This window comes from Periophthalmus magnuspinnatus, chromosome 1, assembly GCF_009829125.3.
Source record: "Periophthalmus magnuspinnatus isolate fPerMag1 chromosome 1, fPerMag1.2.pri, whole genome shotgun sequence".
Lineage (NCBI taxonomy): Eukaryota > Metazoa > Chordata > Actinopteri > Gobiiformes > Gobiidae > Periophthalmus > Periophthalmus magnuspinnatus.
In genome coordinates, this window is record NC_047126.1 from 4,387,596 (window position 1) to 4,414,590 (window position 26,995).

General features: G+C 41.8%; 1 protein-coding gene across 5 annotated transcripts in view; it reads left to right on the forward strand.

Annotated features, from left to right (window-relative positions):
• adgrl3.1 (adhesion G protein-coupled receptor L3.1) overlaps positions 1-26,995 on the forward strand; it is a 220,900-nt gene that overhangs the window by 63,493 nt on the left and 130,412 nt on the right. For all 5 annotated transcript variants that reach the window (XM_033966996.2, XM_033966987.2, XM_055223687.1 and 2 more), the window contains exon 4: positions 10,979-11,192. In XM_033966996.2, the coding sequence (XP_033822887.1) occupies positions 10,979-11,192 (214 nt within the window). The remainder of the gene's footprint in view (positions 1-10,978; positions 11,193-26,995) is intronic.

Below are 26,995 nucleotides of genomic sequence, written 5' to 3' on the forward strand. Positions count from 1 at the left end.
AATGAGGGTTCGTTCCTCTGTGCTGTATTTCCTCAGATTAATGTCGGAAGGATCGTTCTAAATGCTCTGGAAAAATAAGAAAAAAACATTTAGAAATTTAGAAACATTTAGAAAGCAGGGTGGGTCAAACTCAAATTCACAATGGGCCAAAATAAATAAATAAAAAGACACAAAATCACGGGACAAACTCAGTATTTATTGAAAAATTATCTGCACCTGACATGTCGTGTTTAACCTTTTCAGCTTTTTGAGATCCTTTTTAAAGTATTTTATTTTTATTTTTTTACAAATTAAAGTAAAAAATAATAACTTCATTCACTGAAAATTCGACTTTCAAACTATTAACAGTTCATGCCTTGGAGTAGAAAAAGTGCACAGAGAAACATTATATTCAAGCTCAATTTGCTACATTCAGATTTTACTTTCCGCATTGGTCTCAACTGCACCAGCGAACAAGCAAAGCATTCTGGGATATGTAGTATCAGTGCTACATGTGCTATACACCAGCAGACCAGCTCTAATCCACATTTAATATGATCTCACGGGCCAAAGATAACTACACCGCGAGCCAGATTTCGCCCCCGGGCCTGAGTTTGACATATGCGGTTTAAAGCATTTTTACAAACAAAAACATTTAAACAAACTCAAACTCCGCCCATAGACTGACGTGTTATGTCATTTAAATCTATGTAGAGTAAATGATTATGACGACAGTGTTGTTTGTTATGAATGAGTTCCACGTTTAAACCATTTTTATTCAACTCGGGAGGTCACGTACTGCCCCCTGTCTTTTGCTCGGATTAATGTCGGAAGAGTAGTTCTAAACGCCCTGAAAAAATTAAAGAAAAATATTTAAAAACAAAGGAGTTATGCGTGTTTTTGTACTACCACCACTGCCTTTATACGCCACGATTTTCACTTCATTTTAGTACAACACTCTTCGCCGTCAGTATTGGTGGATTACGATACTTTCCGTAGTATTGTTTGGTATTGAATCAAACCTGAAATCACTCTTGTGGCCCATCAGCGCGATCGTGCAATACTTCAAGACTAAATGTTGTGTTCACGTCTCGGAGACCTCATAAGTCAACATAGTATTTTCTAACTAAAAATACATTTGTTTTGTTCATCTGTTCCCTTACAAGCCCCTCGTGGCTATAGATTGTGTCTAATATATCTCTCTGACAACAATACCGACTGTTATTCCTGAATCCCAGCAGTGTCCGGAGTCTTGTGTATGTTTTTCTTGGCTCATTAGTTCACCTTTCTTCATTTCTTCTTGCAAAAAAACACGATTCTCCTCATCCAAAAAGTTAAAATGAACACAGTGACAGCTATAGCGGTTTTGCAAAACAGCCAGTGCGAGTAAAGAGATCCGCACGGAGAAAGAAACAAGTCTATCATCTGGGGGAATGGACTAGCGGTCGGGGGAGGTCAAGGACGGCCCGGTGATCCAGTCCAAAGCATTCTGGGTAAAAAAAAAAAAAGAGGAGCCAATAAACGGGGAGTAGAGCTTAAAGGGACAAGACAGAGGCGGCAACAGGAGTGACGTAACACTGCATTTGATCTAATACGGTTCTGATATAGATATGAGCTAAAGTCCGCGCTCGCTAACGTGCGTATTGATGCTAGTAGCAATTAGCGGGAGGCGTAATTGATTAATCAAATGGTTGCTGATTTGAAAAGAAGTGATAACGCTGCAAATTTTAATTAGCCTGACGTTGGTATAAAGATGTTAAGGCGTTTTAACCCAAGAAATTAACTTGAATCTAAATTTGAATCTGTTGCATCGCAGATTTTCTTCGCTTTTTTATATCAATTTAATGTTCCTTTCGCTTTTAAATATACAGTTTTTGTGAATATTGTTATAAAATAAAAATAAAAAAGTGTAAAAAGAATCTAGACAAGGATTTCGTCGGTTAATATTAGACATTATCTGAACGTTGGAACTTGCTATAAAGTGAAAAATAAATACCGTAAATTTCGGACTATAAGCCGCTACTTTTTTCCGACGCTTTAAACCCTGCGGCCTATACAACGGTGCGGCTAATTTATAGATTTTTACCGGCTAACGCCCACCGGGGGGCGCTCTCTAGCAGTAAACGCAAAAAGTGAGACAAACGTGAGGAAAGATTATGCGCTGAAGAATACACTAGTTTTGATTTTGAACTGTCGTTTTCTGCGTCTTTTAAGTTAAAGGCAACGGATCTGGCGTCAAAGAAGGTAATAGAGCCACCGCACGTAAGTTTGGCGTCAAAGAATCGACGGCGCGACGTTGTAGGCGGCAGAGGGAAGAATTTAGTAGATGTAAAAAGAGGAAATAAAAGCAGATGGCTCGTGTTGGTGCTGTTTTATTTTCTAAACTTGTCGTATGTTCGTCGTGTGTTCATGTCGTGTCGGTTGGCGCCGATTTTCAGGCACAGTTTGAAAAAAAAAAACTTAAATTAAAACCCACAAATCTCTGCGTACCGTCTTTCTGTGTAAATATCTCGTGTTACAACATATTTGTAACATGCGGCTTATATACTAAATGTATTTTCTTTTCAAATTCAGCGGGTGCGGCTTATATTCAGGCGCGCTCAACAGTCCAAAATTTACTGTAAGTCAAAGATAAACAGACTGATATTTACGTTTCACCTTGTTCTTTTGCCGTACGCTAAAGTTCCCCCCTGCAGGAAATGGTTCTAGTTCTGATTCTGAAATTCTCAAAGTGCAAAACAAAAGCGTCCAGAGCGCGAGTGGTCGGAGAACGGGGCCCTGCGGTGCACCTCTGCTGAGAATCCTTTCACTTGTGATGAGGTACTTGTGCTGTGGGAGTCTAAAGTGAAAAGTTCAGAGTATTAAAAAGACTTTCTTAGGTTTATGGATAAAAAAAAACTTTCTTTTCAAGGATAATGGAAGATAAGAGATAAGATTTAGCTATTATTTAGAGAAAGGGTCTCCCGACGTCACGTACAAAGAGGCAGAGCTGTTGCATTTCTGGAGGCGCAGAAATAAAATCATTTGAAAGGTTTATATCACCAGCTTCATGGTGTTTTTACGTTTCTTTGTGAACTGTTTAAGTGAAGACCTTTTTTTACACGAGGATAATTTCATCTTCATCACACGTGTATGAAAGTGTGATGGAAATAAGCCAAAAAACGTTTTACATTATTATTATTTTTTTGAGTTGAAAAGTCCAAAGTAGTTTATACAATTTCACATCATGAATTATAACTCAAACTTGTATTATTATTTTAAAGATGATTAAATCCCTTCTGCCGTCACGTTTGCCGTTGCCCATCAGTGACACCCCAAACATTTTGGCAGTTCAAGTGAGAGATCACCTTTTAAATCTCTCCTCTTCCTCTCTCCAGCGTCTTCTCTACTTCTCTCCATCTATCCACCTCTTTCGCCACTCTCTTGTTCTTGGCCCAAATGTAAAAATCAATATCCTTTTGTTTCAGCCCCTCGAGGCAAAGAGAGAGTCTGAATAAGACTGTACTGTCTGGGACGGCCAACTTTCTGTCACCACTTACACGGCTAACGACACACAGCGCTATACATGTGTAAACACCAGCGTAATGTGTGAAAGACCAGTGTGACAGGTGTTATTACATGTGTAAACACCACTGTAATGTGTGAAAGACCAGTGTGACAGGTGTTATTACATGTGTAAACACCACTGTAATGTGTGAAAGACCAGTGTGACAGGTGTTATTACATGTGTAAACACCACTGTAATGTGTGAAAGACCAGTGTGACAGGTGTTATTACATGTGTAAACACCACTGTAATGTGTGAAAGACCAGTGTGACAGGTGTTATTACATGTGTAAACACCACTGTAATGTGTGAAAGACCAGTGTTACAGGTGTTATTACATGTGTAAACACCACTGTAATGTGTGAAAGACCAGTGTGACAGGTGTTATTACATGTGTAAACACCACTGTAATGTGTGAAAGACCAGTGTTACAGGTGTTATTACATGTGTAAACACCACTGTAATGTGTGAAAGACCAGTGTGAAAGGTGTTATTACATGTGTAAACACCAGCCTAATGTGTGAAAGACCAGTGTGACGGGTGTTATTACATGTGTAAACACCAGCGTAATGTGTGAAAGACCAGTGTGACAGGTGTTATTACATGTGTAAACACCAGGGTAATGTGTGAAAGGCCAGTGTGACGGGTGTTATTACATGTGTAAACACCACTGTAATGTGTGAAAGGCCAGTGTGACGGGTGTTATTACATGTGTAAACACCAGGGTAATGTGTGAAAGACCAGTGTGACAGGTGCTATTACGTGTGTAAACACCACTGTAATGTGTGACAGGTGTTATTACATGTGTAAACACCAGCGTAATGTGTGAAAGGTGTTATTACATGTGTAAACACCACTGTTTACACATGTATGTGTGAAAGACCAGTGTGACAGGTGTTATTACATGTGTAAACACCAGCGTAATGTGTGAAAGACCTGTGTGACAGGTGTTATTACATGTGTAAACACCAGCGTAATGTGTGAAAGACCAGTGTGACACGTGTTATTACATGTGTAAACACCAGGGTAATGTGTGACAGGTGTTATTACATGTGTAAACACCAGCCTAATGTGTGAAAGACCAGTGTGACAGGTGTTATTACATGTGTAAACACCAGCGTAATGTGTGAAAGGCCAGTGTGACAGGTGTTATTACATGTGTAAACACCACTGTAATGTGTGAAAGACCAGTGTGACAGGTGTTATTACATGTGTAAACACCACTGTAATGTGTGAAAGACCAGTGTTACAGGTGTTATTACATGTGTAAACACCACTGTAATGTGTGAAAGACCAGTGTGACAGGTGTTATTACATGTGTAAACACCACTGTAATGTGTGAAAGACCAGTGTTACAGGTGTTATTACATGTGTAAACACCACTGTAATGTGTGAAAGACCAGTGTGAAAGGTGTTATTACATGTGTAAACACCAGCCTAATGTGTGAAAGACCAGTGTGACGGGTGTTATTACATGTGTAAACACCAGCGTAATGTGTGAAAGACCAGTGTGACAGGTGTTATTACATGTGTAAACACCAGGGTAATGTGTGAAAGGCCAGTGTGACGGGTGTTATTACATGTGTAAACACCACTGTAATGTGTGAAAGGCCAGTGTGACGGGTGTTATTACATGTGTAAACACCAGGGTAATGTGTGAAAGACCAGTGTGACAGGTGCTATTACGTGTGTAAACACCACTGTAATGTGTGACAGGTGTTATTACATGTGTAAACACCAGCGTAATGTGTGAAAGGTGTTATTACATGTGTAAACACCACTGTTTACACATGTATGTGTGAAAGACCAGTGTGACACGTGTTATTACATGTGTAAACACCAGGGTAATGTGTGACAGGTGTTATTACATGTGTAAACACCAGCCTAATGTGTGAAAGACCAGTGTGACAGGTGTTATTACATGTGTAAACACCAGCGTAATGTGTGAAAGGCCAGTGTGACAGGTGTTATTACATGTGTAAACACCACTGTAATGTGTGAAAGACCAGTGTGACACGTGTTATTACATGTGTAAACACCAGGGTAATGTGTGACAGGTGTTATTACATGTGTAAACACCAGCCTAATGTGTGAAAGTCTAGTGTGACAGGTGTTATTACATGTGTAAACACCAGCGTAATGTGTGAAAGACCAGTGTGACAGGTGTTATTACATGTGTAAACACCAGCGTAATGTGTGAAAGGCCAGTGTGACAGGTGTTATTACATGTGTAAACACCAGCTTAATGTGTGAAAGACCAGTGTGACAGGTGTAAACACCAGCCTCATGTGTGATAGGTGTTATTACATGTGTAAACACCAGGGTAATGTGTGAAAGACCAGTGTGACAGGTGCTATTACATGTGTAAACACCACTGTAATGTGTGACAGGTGTTATTACATGTGTAAACATAAGCGTAATGTGTGACAGGTGTTATTACATGTGTAAACACCAGCCTCATGTGTGACAGGTGTTATTACATGTGTAAACACTGGGCTCATGTGTGACAGGAGTTATTACATGTGTAAACACTGGGATTATGTGTGACAGGTGTTATTACATGTGTAAACATCAGCGTAATGTGTGACAGGTGTTATTACATGTTTAGTCACTTAACTATGGTAAAATAATATATTGGTGATGCAAATAAACAGCTGTTCTGTTTGTTTTTGTTTACATGAGGCTGTTAGCAAAAAAAAAACACAAACTAAAATAATAATACTACAGTCGTTCATATATTTATACTTGTTTCACTGCTGTACCATTTTGGTTCAGGGTTAAACTGTCACAAAGCATCATGGTCCAGACCACAGGGCTATAATATGTCAGTGATAATAACAGTCAGGATAGCTGTTAGCATACCGTTTGCTAATAGAGACTAAACAACAAACAAAGCCAAACTATTCCACGGTAAAGTTAAGACTTGATTGTGTGAGTCATGAGATCTGCTCCAGCTGAAGCTTCAGGGACCATTTTGTACATTTTACACTTAAATGTTAAAGAAAACAAACGACATCATAAGTTTAAACAGCCCTTACACAACAGCGCTCTTCTTTTAAACTGATCCCGTATCACCACGCTTCTTCTATACTCGGCCACGTGAGGCGTAGCTGTCGGACATCTGATCTTATAGCCCGTCTAGACAGATGTCTCACTATAAATGGTACGTATTGATCTGCACACGCTTCAATTAACTCTCTGTTCGAAACTGACATTCGTGTTCACGGAGTCGGACTGGATGCGGCCCGTGGAAAACTAATCATAAAAGCACTTCTCTGACCCACTGCCCCCAGCGCTGCCTTTACACACGGAGACGCCCAAAAATCCAGATTCTCAAAGAGGACCCTGGGTGTAATTATCGCCCGTGGACATTTAAAAGTCTGCGTGTTTGTTCGTATTCAGTAAATGTCACTTATATACCAGCCTTATCTCTGAGCTAGTGCTTGCCATTATCAATGTGACGCCCAAGGGTGCAAAGATTTGTCCACCACCCCGGTTGGTACATGCCAGCACCCAGAGCCATTTGAATGTGTGTGTGTGTGTGTGCGTGCGTGCGGGGGTGTGTGTGTGTGTGTGTGTGTGAAGGACAGCGTTAGAGCCCAGAGTGTCACCGAGCTCATTCAGATTCTCCGCTGCATCCGTGTAACCATGACGCTCCTCCAGCCAATGAGTTCGCCCGGAGGAGGGAGGGAGGGAGGGAGGGAGGGATGGAGGGATGTGGTTGCCATGGTTACGCAGACGGAGGGGAACAGGAGAGGTTGTTTTTTTTGTTTTTTTCCTTCCTCTCCTTTGCAGGTTTGTGTTGTAAGGTATGTTTCTGAAGTGCGCGCCTGGTATCGAGGGACCGTGCGCCGTTAAACTCGCGAAGAAACGTCTCGGAAGCGCTAATAATAAACGCGCGGTAGAAGTGATTAGGTTTCGTAGCATAAACGTAGCGTAAATATGCAAAAGTTTTGGCGTGGACGAGTTTGACTGTTTAACAAAATAACGCTTAAAGGTGCTATGTTACACGAAATTGACTCTTGTGATTGTTTGTTAGCGCCTCAGAAACAGACCTGGAGTTGTGTTTTGTTTAATTCACGCTTGTTTGAGTGCGCTGTTCCACCTTGTGATGTCATGACGTGGTAGTTTTCAGATTAACAGCTACTTTTTAACCTTTTTTTCAGTAGAAATTGGGAATTCCAGGGGCTGAAATGATCTAAATATGTCAAAAATATGCAGGGTAAACATGAGTGAATGACACAAAACACAACGGCAGGTCTTTTTGTGATGAGAAAACAACATTATCATTGGTTGAACGGACAAATCTGTAATATATGCACGCACCTTAATGTGTATATAAAGCTAAATTCACACATTTGCATCTTCACGATCGCTAAGAGTGACAGACCTGAGCCGCACAAATAAGCAGTCAGCTGATCTCGCCTCCGTCAGGGGAAGATCTCTTGAGCACACAGGGGGCCGCTCACTCAGGGCCTCGGGATAACAACAGAGACAACAAGCCAAATCCCAGGGACAAAGGCTCACCTCACACTCACAGTAGTGTAGTCTGAGCGTGCTCCGTAAACATGGTCTGGAATATGATCACGGGTTTATTAAGTAACAAGTTATGGACCATTTGCAAACGGCGATGCGGTTTGAACGTAGTTTAAACCATTACATGTCTTACAGAGTCTTACAGAGCTTTTCCAGACACGCAAACTCGAACAAATACTCAAAATTTTCTGCGTTATTCCGTATTTGTCCAACGATCTGCCGCTCTTTGACAACCACCCATCGCTAAATGTATCCGTACAGACGTATACCACGATAAACGATAATATTGAAACTAATTTAGGGTGCTGACACAATAACAATAATGGAAAATAATCCTAGTAAACCATTTTTAAATAGACAGTGTCATTCAAAAGACATGAGCTGCAACCATAGACTGTTTATATAAATGGACATAGCTAATCCGCTAGCCGCCGTCGCGTTCCAAACAGGATGTTAGCATGGGTGCGCTTCCATCGACTCCAGCTCCAACTCACTGAATATTGATAATTTGTCACCTCTCTCTTTGTAATTGCCACTATTTTATGCATGAATGAAGATATGAACGTTAATAACAGACGAATCAGCTGGATCCCGTTAGCGTTAGCAACAGGATTGATTGACAGTGTTGCTAACAAACCAGCGTTGTGAGCCGGAAGAGGCGTCACCTTCAACAGCCTCGCTCTGGATTGGCTCTCCGGTTGCTATGATACTCGCGGTCAGAACTCCAAATATAGAAGCGCGCTCCAGATTCGGCGCTATAACTGCTAGCCTCGATTAGCTTCTTTTGACTGGAGCCGAACGCGCTTCTTTGTACAGTTTATGGCTGAAACAAACAAATCGCAACCATCTACCACTCAAAATGTCTTTCTATAAAAAATCCCCACCAAAAGAACCCAAAATCTCCCCACTTTTGCAAAGAAACATGCGTTCAGTGTCGTACCTAAGGACATAAAAGCAGTTCGCAGTAGATCCACCGCCGCTTCTATTGCACCTGCTATTTCCAGCAATCTCCCATCAAAGTGCTAACCAGGTCAACCCCGCTTAGCTTCTGAGGTGAGACAAGATTGCGCGTTGACAAGGAGGTTTAGGACTGATTTGTACTTACAATTACTGTCCTTCCATTGCATTGGCATGAAAAATGGACCACATTAATTTGACGACTTTTTGACATTTCTCTAAAACAGGAAATGAGTCATGGCGAAAGGGATACTCGTGAACACTTGAAAGCCTTTTGATTTATTCTTTCTTGTCTTGGAGTGTGGTGTTGTTGGAATCTGATGGAAGTATTCAGTATTTCTTGGCTCTGCACGCCTCATCTGCTGCAGACTTCCTTTGTGTGAAGTGCCAGATTTGGAGTGTACAGGGTGCGAAGTCAAGGGCATGTTTTCCATCATCCAAAAACCCTCATTAAGAATTTTCCTCAAACAAAAGAAAAAACAAAAAAAAACTGCGGTATAAGTTAAACTATACCAGGACGTATTTATGTCAAGATATGATTGAGATTGATTGAAAAATAAAATGAAAATAGTGTTACTGTGTCAATCTGCTAGCATTTAGCATAGCATCCAACGCACTCATGCTAACTGCGTCCACGAGAAGTGAGAGATACATATTTCTGTGGCTGTTCTTGGATGTATATATTTGGATTCCTTCTGTGTAAATGGTAAACGGTCACATTTTTATAAAGCGTTTATCCACTTTCAAGCCACTCAAAGCACTTTACATCAAGGAACTACTCGTACAGTCACACACATTTATACACCACTGTGCGCTAGGGATGGGACGACGTACGATAATATCATTTATCGTGATTAAAATGGTCTGCAGTTAATCGTTTGTGGCATTTTTTTATAATCGTCATCATTGCACACAGTTATAATCGCCTTTACGGCACCAGACTACCTCATGTTTCCTTTTTCAGTACAATGTTTAGATGTTAGTTCTGGTGTTTGTCCACAAGGGGGCTCTCTGTTATAGCAATGAAACTTAGCTTAGTTAGCTTAGTTAGGAATGGTTCTTCACTGTCAGTCACCGTCATGGTTTGTAGTTAGACCGGATCACAGTGATGCCACACATTTATATCCTCCACTCGAGAAGGTGAAGTCTGATGTGTGGAATTATCATGGATTTTAAAAACAAAAAAAGACCAACACAATGAGCCACAAATCTGCAGAGCCTGTCGAAAAAACGATACGGCTCCCAGGGCAAACACGAGCAACTTACACGAGCAACTTACACGCAGATTTACGACACAAACGTCCCACATCGTTTGACAAACTTGAGCCGAAAATATCCATCGTAAGTAACACAACGTGAGAAATAAACTATTGAATGTCGCTTGTGTTAGTTTGGATTGAATTTGTGTTTGTGCCGACTTTGCTTTTGCTAGGTTAGCGCTAGCTGAATAGCATTTTGCACAGTTTGCTAGCAGCAGCGCATGGTTTTACAACAATCATGAATGAATCTGAATACCTTTAACCTCCTTGGACCTGGACAACAATACATTTTTTCTCTGTCCACATATGAGGACGTTACACTGTCTTGGTTTAATAATTATTGGGAAAATATCGTTAAATGTGATTATTTTGGTCACAGTAATCATGAGTCTAAATTTTAATATTGTCTCGTAAGTGTCTTGCCCAAAGATACAGTAACACTATTCATGTTCGGGGGCTGGAATCGCACCGCTAACTTGTGCGTCCATGGATCTGACGGCTCAACCAGTGATGTTTATGTTAAGAGCGAGCGCCAACCGAGTCGCCAATCGAATGCTCTACAAACTGAGCTTTTGTTTTAAGTGTAAAGAACCACAAAATAAATCAACAAAACAATTTTAACCTTCACCGCTCGGATGTTTTTCGATCAAAACTGTAAAACAAACGTTAAAACCCTTTGTGTGTGTGTGTGTGTGTGTGCAGCCCACAGCCGCGCCCCTATCCCGATGGCGGTGGTGCGGAGGGAGCTCTCGTGCGAGTCGTACCCCATCGAGCTGCGCTGCCCGGGCACCGACGTCATCATGATCGAGAGCGCCAACTACGGGCGAACTGACGACAAGATCTGCGACTCGGACCCCGCCCAGATGGAGAACACGCGGTGCTACCTGCCCGACGCCTACAAGATCATGTCGCTCAGGTAAGACGGGAGTCACGCCAGGAGATAACTCGACTTTTCCGAGCTTTTCGCCGTGTTATAGTCATTTCTCCGTCTCATTTACGCTCTCGGAGTTGTTTTTGGAGTGATTCTTGCACGTTTTAGTCATTTTAAGTTGCTTATTTTCACGACGCCATATTGCAGATCACCACCAGGACACGCCCACTGCTCTGTACTTACTTCCTTCTGCAATGTTATTTTCTTAATCAGTGATTTGGCAGCGACGTCAACCGTAGAAACGCGGACGGCACAGCGGACATGTTTCTTTTATTAACCCTTTAAGGACTGAGCACATTATAGACCATTATCGCATAGACTTTTTTACTCTTTTTAGCCGTAAAAATCACGTTAAATGAAGTATCAGCATGTACTTTTTTACACCTCTGTCCATCCTTATTTTTCCTTTGACGCGCTCTGATTGGTCGTCTTCGAGGGACGACGTCAGCACATTTCCGTAACGACAGTAACATATTTAAAGAGACGCCGTTTGAATTGACACGACCGCGGAGTTACGAGAACGGAAAGTCGGCAACCGCGAGTCTATCGGCAGCGAGTTAAGTCTTTTTAGATGAATATTGCGATTTAAAATGTGCAAATTAACACGTAATGATCCACGAGTGTCATAGATTATAACTATAGAGCCGACACAAGCGCTGTAGTTCTGCTTTAATCAAGTATTTTCTGTTTACAGTTCATTTCGATGCATTATTTGTTATTCCAGGCATTTTTCCTAGTGTACGATTTGCTCTTTAAAACACGACATGAGACACTATATTTGTTTCGTCCTTATGTTTCTCGTGAACATCTAGAAACCAAGATGTGAGTTGTTTTAGCTAGTTAGCGAGCTGAAGATGCCGTACACAATCTAAATCAGAAGCGATGCTGTATTATTCAAACTTATGGGCAATGGTATTTTTGAAGTATCAAGCACAAATAGTAGTTAAATGATCAAAGATTGTTTTTAAAAGAGTGAACCATCAGGTATGTTATTAAAAATCAAAAATAATAAGTGCATCGGCAGCAGTGAAAGGCTTCACTTAATGAGCCCGACTTGGTATAAATAATTCATTATTCATCAGTGTTCATTTTGAAATGTTTCAGATAAAGTGTTGGTCTGACTGAGTGCTCTTCTCTCTTATCCCGTCAGGCTCTGTGTGGCTCTCTCAGCTTGTCCTCTGTCACCTGCAGCCTCCTGAGCCACTGAGCCACTGAGCCACTGAGCCACTCACAGCACTCATTTAGGTCGCTCTCTCTTTCTCTCTATCTGTCTCTGTCTCTCTCTCCCACTCTCTCTCTGTTGCTGGCTCTCTCTCTATCTTTCTCTCACTGTCTCCCTCTCTCACTCTTTCGCTCTCTGTCTCTCTCTTTCTCTCTGTGTCTCTCCCTCTCTCTCTTTTGCTCTTTTTCTCTCACTGTTTCTCTTTCTTTCTTTCTTTCTCTCTCTTTCACTATCTTTCTCTTGCTGTCTCCCTCTCTCCCTTTCTCTACCATGTTCTCTCTCTCTCTCTTTCTCTCCCTCTCTCTACTTCTTTCTCTCTCTTTCTCTCTCTCTACCTCTTTCTGTCCCTGTCTACTTCTTTCTCTCTCTGTCTCTCTCTATCTCTGTTGCTGGCTCGCTCTCTCCCTCACTCTCTCGCTCTCTCTCTCTTTCTCTCTGTCTGTCTCTCCCTCTCTCTCTCTATTTCGGTCTTTCTTTTGCTGTTTCTCTGTCTTTTTTCCCTTTCTCTCTTTCACTCTCTTTCTCTCTCTCCCTCTCTACCTCTTTCTCTCTCTCTGTCTCTCCCTCTCTCTACCTCTTTCTCTGTCTCTTTCTCTCACTGTTTCTCTCTCTCTCTTTTTTCCTCTCTTTCACTGTCTGTCGCTGTCTCTTTCTCCCTCTCTCTCTCTATCTCACACCCTGTTCCCCCCCTCTCTCTATCTCACACCCTGTTTCTCTCCCCCTCCCTCTCTGTCTCTCTGTCTCTCTCTGTCTGAAAATACTATGTATATTTTGTATTTACCGTAAATCCTTCAGTTTGTGTTTTTGTAAATAGCACAAGGCGTGGATGGAATTTAGTGTGTTTTTGACTCAAGTGTTTTTTGACTCAATAAAGGTCTGTCTCTCTGTCTGTCTCTCTCTGTCTCTCTGTCTGAAAATAGTTTGTATATTTTATATTTTCCTGTAAATACTTCAGTTTGTGTGTGTTTTTTTTTAATCGTGTGAATTTAGTGCAAGTGTTTTTTGACTCAATAATACTCTTTCCTGCCCTATCTCTCTCTTTCTCCCTCTCTGTCTCTCTCTTTCTCCTTCTCTGTCTCTTCTCTGTCTGTCTCTCTGAAAATACTATGTATATTTTATATTTACCGTAAATCCTTCAGTTTGTGTTTTTGTAAATAGCACAAGGCGAGGATGGAATTTAGTGCAAGTGACACAATAAAGGCCTGTCCTGCTCTCTCTCTTTGTCTATCTCTCCCTCTTTCTCTCTCTCTCTGTCTCACTCTATTTCTCTTTCCCCCTCTCTCGCTCTCTCTCTCTTTCTGTCCTCTTTTTATCTCTCCCTCTCTCTCTCTTTCACTCTCTTTCTCTCGCTGTTTCTCCCTCTGTCTCTTTTTTCTCTCTCTCTGCCTCACTCTCTCTCTCTCTCTCTCTGTCTGTCTCTCTCTCTGTCTGTCCGAAAATAGTATGTATATTTTATATTTCCTGTAAATACTTCCGTTTGTGTGTGTTTTTTTTTAATAGCACAAATTTAGTGTTTTTTGACTTAATAATAGTCTGTCGTTCCCTCTCTCTCTCTCTCTCTCTCTCTCTTTCTCCCTCTCTGTCTCTCTCTCTCTGAAAATACTATGTATATTTTGTATTTACCGTAAATACTTCAGTTTGTGTTTTTGTAAATGGCACAAGGCGAGGATGGAATTTAGTGCCAGTGTTTTTTGACTCAATAAAGGTCTGTCTCTCTGTCTCTCTCTCTGTCTGTCTCTCTGTCTCTTGCCTGTTCAGCTGCAGTGTGTGAGGTCCACTCTCCCTCTGTCTCCCTCTGTCTCCCTCTGTCTCCCTCTGTCTCCCTCTGTCTCCCTCTGTCTCCCTCTGTCTGTCTCTGTCTCTGTCTCTCTGTCTCTCACTTGTTCAGCTGCGGTGTCTGAGGTCCACTCTCCCTCTGTCTCTCTCTGTCTCCGTCTCTCTCTGTCTCTCACTTGTTCCGCTGCAGTGTCTGAGGTCCACTCTCCCTCTGTCTCCCTCTGTCTCTCTCTCTCTCTGTCTGTCTCTCTGTCTCTTGCCTGTTCAGCTGCAGTGTCTGAGGTCCACTCTCCCTCTGTCTCCCTCTGTCTGTCTGTCTCTCTCTCTCTCTCTCTCTCTCTCTCACTGTCTCTCTCTGTCTCCCTCTGTCTGTCTCTCTCTGTCTCTGTCTCTTGCCTGTTCAGCTGCAGTGTCTGAGGTCCACTCTTCCTCTGTCTCCCTCTGTCTGTCTCTGTCTCTCTCTCCCTCTGTCTGTCTCTGTCTGTCCCTGTCTGTCCCTGTCTCCGTCTCTCTGTCTCTCGCCTGTTCCGCTGCAGTGTCTGAGGTCCACTCTCCCTCTGTCTCTCTCTGTCTCTGTCTCTGTCCCTCGCCTGTTCCGCTGCAGTGTCTGAGGTCCACTCTCCCTCTGTCTCCCTCTGTCTCTGTCTCTCTCTCTGTCTCTCCCCTGTTCCGCTGCAGTGTCTGAGGTCCACTCTCCCTCTGTCTCTGTCTCTCTCTCTGTCTCTCCCCTGTTCCGCTGCAGTGTCTGAGGTCCACTCTCCCTCTGTCTCTGTCTGTCTCTGTCTCTCTCTGTCTCTCGTCTGTTCCGCTGCAGTGTCTGATGTCCACTCTGCCTCTGTCTCCCTCTGTCTCCCTCTGTCTCTCTCTGTCTCCGTCTCTCTCTGTCTCTCCCCTGTTCCGCTGCAGTGTCTGAGGTCCACTCTCCCTCTGTCTCTCTCTGTCTCTGTCTCTGTCCCTCGCCTGTTCCGCTGCAGTGTCTGAGGTCCACTCTCCCTCTGTCTCTGTCTGTCTCTGTCTCTCTCTGTCTCTCGCCTGTTCCGCTGCAGTGTCTGATGTCCACTCTGCCTCTGTCTCCCTCTGTCTCCCTCTGTCTCTGTCTGTCTCTGTCTCTCTGTCTCTCACTTGTTCCGCTGCAGTGTCTGAGGTCCACTCTCCCTCTGTCTCCCTCTGTCTCTGTCTGTCTCTGTCTCTCTCTGTCTCTCACTTGTTCCGCTGCAGTGTCTGAGGTCCACTCTTCCTCTCCGCTGTGGTCATCCATAATTCACACATATAGTAGTGAGATGCAGAGGCCCACACGCCGCACTCTGCCCAGGGGCTACAGCGGCTTTAAGCTCCAATTAGCAGAGCCAGAGGCCAGGCTTAATCTGAGGAGAGGCCCTGATGGGAGCGCTCAGGATGGGAACAACTGTCATGTAGACCTATTTACAAAAGACGGATTGTTTTATAAAGGAGAGATCACCGTGAGAAAACGTTACCAAGCGAACATGCTAACTCCATTTACGAGCTTTTAAAGGGCCCGTATTACACTTTCTAATCTGTTTTAATGTTGTTTCTTCATCACAAACAGACCTGGAGTTGTGTTTTGTTTCATGCATTCTTCTCTCAAACTGAAAACACTCTGTTCCACCTTGTGATGTCATCATGTGGTAATACAGGAAGTGCTCCGCTGCGTTTTTAAACTCCACACACCTCCACAGTTGAGTCATTTGGACGATTTCACCTCGGGAATTGCCCATTTCTACTGAATTAAAGGTAAAAAAACATAGCTATTAACTTGAAAACTACCACTTTATGACATCACAAGGTGGAACGGAGCATTTTGAGCTTTGGAGATGTACAAAATAATAATAAAAAGTTACTCAAATATGCGTGAATGAAGCAAAACACGACTCCAGGTGTGTTTTTTGATGCGGTAATGATGATATAACATGATTTAAACCCCCAAAAGAGTTGCTTTTGTGTCATATCAGAGCTTTAAATTCAAAACATTATCAGTGAAACGTCCTCCCGGCGTTGAACTGGTGCAGTGAGTTTGCTCTTATAGTTAAAGTAGATCAGCTATTAACATTGCATTGCACATTAGCACTCACTTTTATATGCACATGTACGTTCTGCATCGACCGATTGTTAGCAAAGGTCAGTAATGTAATTAAGAAACACAAATTAGATTATTTACATTGATTTACACGATGGATCTGGAACTATTTAGGGCAGAAGTTCTCAAAGTCGGGCCCTGGCACTGCTCGGAGCCTCTCGCTAATTCTGCAATATAAGCGAAATCCGTATAGGCTGGCTAATGGGCGGACGGTTAAATGCCAACTGGGACTGGCACTGGGAGCAAAAGTGAAAAAAAAAACCCCAAAAACGATTAACTATTGAAAGTGCGCAATGAAGAGAACGACTTTACTTGGGATTGTGATCTGGGACAATACCTTAGAGATGGTTTTATAAGACAGTTGTCCCTCGTTATGTCGCGGTTCACCTTTCGGACAAATTTACATAAACGTTGGATCGCAGTGTGACTCTGAAGTGCTGTACGTTTGCAATTTGTTTTCTCCCCGACAAAACCCACAATGTCGATGAAACGTTCTGCACCGACAAAGACGCTGACGAAGGTTTGAACTTTGTGTTTAAACGAGAGAGAAATGTGAGAAAATGTTAACGCCCGTGTGAGAAAAGTGTATAAAGTGTGTGGTGAGGGGATTTACAGACAAAAACATAGAGAATAATTGTAAATATAAAGCTGACTACTTTTCGCAGGTTATTTTTAGAGCGTAACCTCCGCGATAAACGAGGGACCACTGTATTTTTATTTAGCAATTTTGCCCCTAAATCAAGATATGAACTTTAATAACAGACAAATCCGGCGCCTTCTTTCCCTGAGGTCGCTTCAGGGAAAGAAGGCAACAGGATTGATTGACAGGTCCAGGCTAAACCAGCGGTGCAGGCGGGAAGGGGCGTTACCTTCAACAGCCTCGCCACGGTTGGATAACTGCTTCATTTGACTGGAGCCGAACACTGTGGGTGACGTCACACTCCCATAATCCACCTCTTTAATAAGTCTATGATGGGGAGTGGCCAAAAAATGCTAAAACAAGTATAAAAAAAATATATACAGGTTTAAAATATTGTATTTTTTTCCCCACCCCTTAATAAAATGAATGATAATAGTAATAAACATAGATATAATACAGAAAAGGTCATCGGATTGTAGCCTCTGTATTTGCACTTGAGATTGATACTTGAATAAAAATTTGATCACAAAAAAAAAAAGTTTAAAATATTGTTTCTAGACCTGCAAGATTAATCACAATCAAAGCGATATTGCAATCTGAAGCGACAAAATTACCATATATCGCAAGTACCATCGTTTCCTCCGCAAACAACAACATCTCGAAGGTTTGAACTTTGTGTTTAAACAAGAGAGAAATGTGCGAAAACGTTAACGCCTGTGTGAGGAAAGTGTATAAAGTGTGTGGTGAGGGGTTTTACAGCCGCAAAACATATAGAATAATCCTAAAAAATAAAGCTGACGACTTTCCGCAGGTTATTTTTAGACCGTAACCCCTGCGATAAACGATGGACCACTATATTAGAGATTTCGCATAGAACTTTAACATATATCTATATTGATAACACATATATAAAGGTTATTACCAGCTTTAATAAAAAAAAAAAACATGAAAAAAAAACACACACAAAAAAACTGCAGAAATCCAGGGCTATTTCTTTCATTAAATAATCCATTTCAATTTTCCCAGAATTGTGACGTCAAAGGTAAAAATCCATTGCTTAAACGCGAATACGTGTCTTATTGTTCTCACATCAACAGGATTTCCAGGTTGATTCCCAGATCGCTGTGGCCTTTCTGTGTGAGATTTGCATGTTCTGCCCGTGTTTGTGTGGAGTTTGCACATTTTGGCAGTCGCTGTTGAAGATAAACTCATCTCGGGGCTTTGGGCGACACTTTCATAATTCTCGTTGACGCATTAGACGTTGTGCACGATCCATTTGTACGCTACCAGGGTGTGTGTGTGTGTGTGTGTGTGTGTACGTGTGCGTTCTCATCTCATATGTGTGTTTCGCCGTGTGTTGCCCGTGCCCCACTCTCCTATTCCTTCTATGTCTGTACGGTCGCCACACGCCTTTCAAGCCCACTAGATAATATCAGAGCGCGTAGAGCCCGGCCAGTGTTTCCCTCTGTATCGCATTCTCTTTGGTCCGTGCTCGCGCTACTCCAAGGCCGTTCGTGTTTGTGTGCGGCGGGGAGGGCGGACGCACCGGTAGCCGTGTGTGTACGTGCGTGGACGTGGGTGTGTGTTGGTCCCATACCACATAATTGGTCTCGATATCAAAGACTCATATCTCAAGAGGGTCTCACAAGGCTTCTCAGGCAAACCTAGAGAGGCGCCGATATCGCTGCATTTCCCAGATTATCTCCCCATTGGGATGCACCGGGTTGAGAAGGAAACAAAGCCGTGCCGTGAAAGTTCTGCTTAATCTGTTTTTGCGATATACAGCAGTCCCAGCTCAATGGCTCAATCTCTTTTTATCGGGTTAGTATCTCGGTGCGTTTTAATATAGTCCCTGCGTATTGTGCTGCTACATCAGGTGCGTTCGAGATATCTGTCATCAAAGAAGGCAGCGGTGGCAGTTTTTAGACGACAGAACGGGAATGGGTATTTAAATACTTTTGAAATACGGGAAACAAAAGATTTAAGTTTAGGGACATATTGTTGTTAGGATGAAACATACGGCAGAAAAAGAAATATAAAGTATGATCAAATAAGGGCAGAAAGTGAGGTGTTACGTAGGAACTTCAACATCCTAGTTTACCAAATATGGGATTTAGCTCCAGATTAGCCTCGTTGAGCTTCATTTGACGGGATCCGAACGCTGAATGCTGATCCGAACGCTGCTCAAAAGACACTGCGCTCTATCATATCTAACGCTCTCTTCTTAGATGTCTTGTTTGTCAGTTTAGTCAATGCCAAAACCACGTTGTTGACTCGCCACTAAACGCGTAGCTTATAGCACCGTCTATTCAAACACATATAGATCCCTTACAAATGTAATCGTGTTCCAGTAAAGCGCCGTAAGAGGCTGAGAGACCGGATCTTCAGAGACTGTCTTTTTTCCATTGTGCTCCGAGATAGACAGCTGCTAGCCAATGTCATCCAATGCCCGCGAGTTATAGCCATCCCCACACATCAGAGTGACTTAATGGCCACTATGGAGATCCTTAAGCTCGCACTTCCTTGCGTCGTACTGAGACTTGAGTGCTTCATGGGCCAAGAGGCTTTCAGTGCACTCCACCTTTCCACTCTCTCTCTCACCTTTCTGATCAACAAGAACAGTATGCACAGTGTATGCGACCCACCGCTGTTCTGCTCGCTCCAGCACATCTGCGTGGAAATTACTATTAGGCAGAGTTTAGCATCAGAGGTTATGATCTTTGATGTAATGATTGAACGTTCAGAGACGTTTGATTCTGCAGAGGAACAGCAGAAGACCAGCTCCTGTTTGGGGCCGTGTCAGTCTGTGGTGAAGGTGTTTGGAGCGATGTTCATTCAGCTGTACAAGACAGTGACAAATCACGGCTGGATCCATTATAGTCCCGGTTTAGTCCCAGTTTAGTCCTGGTTTTAGTCCTGGTTTTAGTCCTGTTTTTGTCCTGTTTTTGTCCTGTTTTAGTCCTGGTTTTAGTCCTGGTTTTAGTCCTGTTTTGGTCCTGTTTTAGTCCTGTTTTAGTCCTGGTTTTAGTCCTGGTTTTGTCCTGGTTTTAGTCCCGGTTTTAGTCCTGGTTTTAGTCCTGGTTTTAGTCCTGGTTTTGGTCCTGGTTTTAGTCCTGTTTTGGTCCTGTTTTAGTCCTGTTTTAGTCCTGTTTTAGTCCTGGTTTTTGTCCTGTTTTAGTCCTGTTTTAGTCCTGTTTTAGTCCTGTTTTAGTCCTGTTTTAGTCCTGGTTTTAGTCCCGGTTTTAGTCCTGTTTTAGTCCTGTTTTAGTCCTGTTTTTGTCCTGTTTTAGTAATATTATAGTCCTGGTTTAGTCCCGGTTTAGTCCCGGTTTAGTCCCGGTTTAGTCCTGTTTTTGTCCTGTTTTAGTAATATTATAATCCTGGTTTAGTCCCGGTTTTAGTCCTGTTTTAGTCCTGGTTTTAGTCCTGTTTTAGTTCTGTTTTAGTCCTGTTTTAGTCCTGGTTTTAGTCCCGGTTTTAGTCCTGTTTTAGTCCTGTTTTAGTCCTGTTTTTGTCCTGTTTTAGTAATATTATAATCCTGGTTTAGTCCTGGTTTTAGTCCTGTTTTAGTTCTGTTTTAGTCCTGTTTTAGTCCTGGTTTTAGTCCTGGTTTTAGTCCTGTTTTGATCCTGGTTTTAGTCCTGGTTTTAGTCCTGGTTTTAGTCCTGGTTTTAGTCCTGGTTTTAGTCCTGGTTTTAGTCCTGTTTTGGTCCTGTTTTAGTCCTGTTTTAGTCCTGTTTTAGTCCTGTTTTAGTCCTGGTTTTTGTCCTGTTTTAGTCCTGTTTTAGTCCTGTTTTAGTCCTGGTTTTAGTCCTGGTTTTAGTCCCGGTTTTAGTCCCGGTTTTAGTCCTGTTTTGATCCTGGTTTTAGTCCTGGTTTTAGTCCTGTTTTAGTCCTGTTTTAGTCCTGGTTTTAGTCCTGGTTTTAGTCCCGGTTTTAGTCCTGGTTTTAGTCCTGTTTTGATCCTGGTTTTAGTCCTGTTTTAGTCCTGTTTTGATCCTGGTTTTAGTCCTGTTTTAGTCCTGTTTTGATCCTGGTTTTAGTCCTGTTTTAGTCCTGTTTCAGTCCTGGTTTTAGTCCTGGTTTTAGTCTCTTTTGCTCCTGTTTCAGTCCTGTTTTAGTCTCTTTTGCTCCTGTTTTAGTCCTGTTTTAGTCCTGTTTTAGTCCTGTTTTAGTCCTGGTTTTAGTCTCTTTTGGTCCTGTTTTAGTCCTGGTTTTAGTCCTGTTTTAGTCCTGTTTTAGTCCTGTTTTAGTCCTGTTTTAGTCCTGTTTTAGTCCTGGTTTTTGTCCTGTTTTAGTCCTGTTTTAGTCCTGTTTTAGTCCTGTTTTAGTCCTGTTTTAGTCCTGGTTTTAGTCCCGGTTTTAGTCCTGTTTTAGTCCTGTTTTAGTCCTGTTTTTGTCCTGTTTTAGTAATATTATAGTCCTGGTTTAGTCCCGGTTTAGTCCCGGTTTAGTCCCGGTTTAGTCCTGTTTTTGTCCTGTTTTAGTAATATTATAATCCTGGTTTAGTCCCGGTTTTAGTCCTGTTTTAGTCCTGGTTTTAGTCCTGTTTTAGTTCTGTTTTAGTTCTGTTTTAGTCCTGTTTTAGTCCTGGTTTTAGTCCCGGTTTTAGTCCTGTTTTAGTCCTGTTTTAGTCCTGTTTTTGTCCTGTTTTAGTAATATTATAATCCTGGTTTAGTCCTGGTTTTAGTCCTGTTTTAGTCCTGGTTTTAGTCCTGTTTTAGTTCTGTTTTAGTTCTGTTTTAGTCCTGTTTTAGTCCTGGTTTTAGTCCTGGTTTTAGTCCTGTTTTGATCCTGGTTTTAGTCCTGGTTTTAGTCCTGGTTTTAGTCCTGGTTTTAGTCCTGGTTTTAGTCCTGTTTTGGTCCTGTTTTAGTCCTGTTTTAGTCCTGTTTTAGTCCTGTTTTAGTCCTGGTTTTTGTCCTGTTTTAGTCCTGTTTTAGTCCTGTTTTAGTCCTGGTTTTAGTCCTGGTTTTAGTCCCGGTTTTAGTCCCGGTTTTAGTCCTGTTTTGATCCTGGTTTTAGTCCTGGTTTTAGTCCTGTTTTAGTCCTGTTTTAGTCCTGGTTTTAGTCCTGGTTTTAGTCCCGGTTTTAGTCCTGGTTTTAGTCCTGTTTTGATCCTGGTTTTAGTCCTGTTTTAGTCCTGTTTTGATCCTGGTTTTAGTCCTGTTTTAGTCCTGTTTTGATCCTGGTTTTAGTCCTGTTTTAGTCCTGTTTCAGTCCTGGTTTTAGTCCTGGTTTTAGTCTCTTTTGCTCCTGTTTCAGTCCTGTTTTAGTCCTGTTTTAGTCCTGTTTTAGTCCTGGTTTTAGTCTCTTTTGGTCCTGTTTTAGTCCTGGTTTTAGTCCTGTTTTAGTCCTGTTTTAGTCCTGTTTTAGTCCTGTTTTAGTCCTGTTTTAATCCTGGTTTTAGTCCTGTTTTAGTCCTGTTTTAGTCCTGTTTTAGTCCTGGTTTTAGTCTCTTTTGGTCCTGTTTTAGTCCTGGTTTTAGTCCTGTTTTAGTCCTGTTTTAGTCCTGTTTTAGTCCTGGTTTTAGTCCTGTTTCAGTCTCTTTTGCTCCTGTTTCAGTCCTGTTTTAGTCTCTTTTGCTCCTGTTTCAGTCCTGTTTCAGTCTCTTTTGCTCCTGTTTCAGTCCTGTTTTAGTCTCTTTTTGCTCCTGTTTCAGTCCTCCACACACTCCCCTCCTGACACCTCTGCACAGCCGTAGCCTCCTCATCACCTTGTTTGACCTTTCTCTCTCCCCAATTCCTCTGTTTCCTTAATCATTGTTTCCGGGTCCCTCTGGACAAAACAGAAAGCCCATTTGACGAGAAAGACAAGAGAGCGGAGTTGTACCAGCCTCTCTGGTGCTCCCTGCTTCTTCAGAAGTCTTAAATAACATCATGCTTCATTTATTATTCTGTGATCTGCCACTCTCTCTTTCTTGATGGCGCAGTTTTTGCCACCAACTTTTTGTTTTTTCATCACTCTCATTCCCCCGAATTGCATCGCACCCCGACATCTCACAAGAATTGTCACTTCCCCTATCTCTCACACCATCTGTCTGCCGGTTCCGTCGGGTTTTTCCTCGTTTTAAACAAAAGATTTGGTTGGCTTAAATGCCAAGCTGGGGGCAGAATCTATTGACTTTGCTTTGGCTCTGTCTACTCTCATTGTTATCAAGGTTATTGAGAGATAGATCTTGTTCCAAAAACACTGAGTTGACTCATGCATCACGCTCTGCAAAACAGCTACACAGCAAACTTCTCGTCCAAGACAAGTCACTAACTACAGATGGAATAGTGTAGGCCCGCACGCAAACTTTTCAACGTGTAAACTAGTAACCAGAGCTTTGCATCAGTGGTTTCAGCTCAGACTTGGGGACTTTAAACTGGAAATGAGGCGTATCCGTGTGTGTTTGTACTATGGAAAAAGCATTGGCGTAGGCAGCACCGATCCTTTTATTTCTGTTATTCCTCAAATATTTCTGTCATATACATGTGTTGTATTTTCAAATCCATGGTTAAATTTAGATTGCGTACTTATCTCTAGTTGGAAATAATGACAGTATTTACATAAAAGAAGATTGAATCGTGTGTGCGGTCTTTGTAAATGGTCACTTTTCCAGCTTCAAGGCGCTTTACATCAAGGATTCACTCACCCATTCTTGCCCGACGACACGATTCATCTTCAGACGCTGGAATTGCACCACCAACCTGTGGGTCGGTGGGTCTGAACGCTCAATCAGTGATGTTTTTATATCGAGATTTGAACTGCCAACCTTCGGATCAGTGGACAAACGCTCCGCACGCCGAGCTACTGTTGCAAAATATAGTCAGATTCGTTTTATTTAAGTCGATTTGAATTTAAACGGACAGAATTTAAACTTGGTTAAAACTGCACGATTTTAGAAAAAAAAAGTTGAATTCCCATTTTTCTGAAAAAGTTTTGTGATTGCAGTTAGATTTTGAACATATGCTTAAAAAGTCTGTTCAGAGCGCACATTTTCAACAGCTCCAGGAGTGAAATGACTGAAATACAAGCAGATAAAACTAGTACTAGAATCTCTTTTTCAGAACATGTTGTTGTAGCTACAGGTAAAACTGGATTTTTCAATAAAAAGATGCAGAGAACGTTGTATTATCTAAACAGCTACAGCCTTTGTGTTTTTATAATTACACTGAAGCTCTTAACTGGGTCATATTTGACTCTCCGCTCCACAAGAAGAACCAATTCGAGCCACATTTGTAATTCCATACAACGCCGCCGTGAACATGTCGGCTTCCACGCCTGGAGCGCACCACCCTTTCTCTGTCAGAGCTCACACTTTGGTAGAAATCACAGAGTTGCTCATCACTTCCCCCCAAACCTGGCCCAACTTCTTCTGGCAGCCTGTCTTTTCACAAGTGCCTCAGCTCTTCAAAGCCCACAGCCCGGCGTGCCCCGCGTGCCCGTGTGCCAGTGCAACGCTACCCGCCTCAGCGAACGCGCACGTGGCTGTTTGAACCGTTCACGCATGAGACTGTAAAGCAACCTCTGAAGTTCTGTTCCTTTGACTCCCTGAATTATAGAAGAGACTTGAATCGTACGCCGCAATCTAAAGTCAGGTGTGCGTCCTGGGTGTGTGTGTATATGTGTGTCTACCTGCACTTGAGCCGTCATTAGCGTCTTTGTCTATGTCGGCCCACTCCATTTGGCGCGTGTGCGAGGTGAAGTAGGTAATGACTGAAATAAACGCTTCAAACCCTATGAACCGGTGCATTCAGAGGACAGATGGCACGCCGCTCTATAACACTCCACTTTGAATGAACACGACTGGCCTCTACGTGTACGCGCGCTTGGTGTGACCTTAAAAATTAATTATAAATAACTTTTTTTTTGTTTCGAGGATGAGCTTTTTTTTTACTTCAAAGTTGTTCGATAAGGCAGTAGTGCATTTTACAGCAAAATAGTGGCGTTTAATTAGTATACGGGCACGTATTTAAATAACTTTTCCGCCTTTAAGACACTTTACATCAAAGAAAAGAAACACTCACCTGTTCACACAACGCAGACACTGGGGGGGGTGGATTAAGTGTTTTGCCCAAGGACATAACAACAGCGTTCATCTGTGGGAGCTGGAGTCACACTGCAAACCTGTGGGTCGATTCAGCTCATACAAACACACACACACTTCTGTTTACATCTGTGTGTCAGAATATGAATGACACTGAAAAACATGGACGCACTAAGACTGTGCACTGTGTGAGGCTCGGCACGTACAGGAGGTGTGTTTTACTTTTACCATTTGACTTTGACACGCTGTTTTATAAAAGCAGAAGAAAATTGTAAGTCCTGGTTTAGTCCTGGTTTAGTCTTGGTTTAGTCCGGGTTTTAGTCTTGGTTGGCTTTAGTCTTGTTTTTGTTCTGTTTTAGTCCTGGTTTTAGTCTTTTCTTAGTCCTGTCTTAGTCCTGGTTTAGTCCTGGTTTTAGTCCTGGTTTTAGTCTTGTTTTAGTCTTGTTTTAGTCTTGTTTTTGTTCTGTTTTAGTCCTGGTTTTAGTCTTGTTTTAGTCTTGTTTTAGTCTTGTTTTTGTTCTGTTTTAGTCCTGGTTTTAGTCTTTTCTTAGTCCTGTCTTAGTCCTGGTTTTAGTCCTGGTTTTAGTCCTGGTTTTAGTCTTGTTTTAGTCTTGTTTTTGTTCTGTTTTAGTCCTGGTTTTGGTCTTGTCTTAGTGATTAAGAGGAGAAAAGAAAAAAGAAATAGAAAGAAAGAAGTAAATATACTGATAAAATTTAATGAAAGAGAAAGAAAAAAAAAAAAAAAATAAATAAATAAATAATAATAATAATAATATGAAATACAATAAAAAATAAAGCACATAAAATTTAAATACAATTAAATACAGGGTTCTTTCTTTGTGCGTCTTTGGTCGCTATATACAAAACATACACATATACATACACATATACATATACACATACACACACATACACATATACACATACACATATACACATACACATACACACACATACACATACAGACACACATACATATACATATATACACACATACACATCCATATACACATACATATACACACACACATACATATACACACACATACACAGTGAATCTAACTGCTCTACCAGTGACGTTTATTTTGAGTGTGGGGATTTGAACTGCCAACCTTCAGATCATTGAATAAACACTCCACAAACTGATTCATAGAGACACAGTTTATTCTCCTTATTCCAATAATCCCTCTGCAAAAAAAAATGGACTGCTCCTTAAAAGACAGTTGCCACAATGTGAACTTTTATAAATAATTCATTTCAGGTAAAAATGAATTCCAAGTGTATTAGAATAGGACCTTTTCCTCAGGAGCACGTGTGTTTTTAAACTCAGATTCTGCTCCCATTTCAATTTATTCTGGTAAATCAGTGTGTTAACAAATCGTACACAAAGAGATTTTTTCTTCTTCTCTTTTTCTTCTCTTTTCTTCTTCTGTGCTTCAGTTTATTTCAGTGGTGGCTGTTGAAATTCTGCTTGTAGATTTTTGAGTTGAGACGAGTAAGCAGAGTCCAGACTAAACTTCTTTCTTTGCGAGCAGGGCCGGCTCAGTCAATAATCAGACTGAGCCGCTGCCTAGGGCCCCCAGGCCACCAGGGGGCCCCCAGGAGCTCATACATTTGTACTGAAAATAATATAATATGTAAAGTTATACTAGAAACAGTGCTTGAGTGTTTACAGCAGACTAAATATCCCTCTATAAAGATTATATATATTTTTTTTTAATACATCGTAGCAAAAAATCTGCTGCCTACATTTGTTTTATCTACGTGTTTACCCCCCGAGGCGCACTGAAGTACTTTTGTAAGGCTGTTTTACAAGTTAAATTAAAACATTTCAGATTTTTGGTCATAAAAATCGAAACACAATTGGACAAAGTGACGAGAGCAGGTCATAATGTCGTCAAACAAACCCAGGTACATTCACTGTCAAGGGGCCCAGAGACACATTCTGCCCCCTGAAAGCTGAAAACGCCGGCCCTGTTTGCTAGTTTAATTTCAAAATTTAAAACATTCTCCTCATTTCCCCAA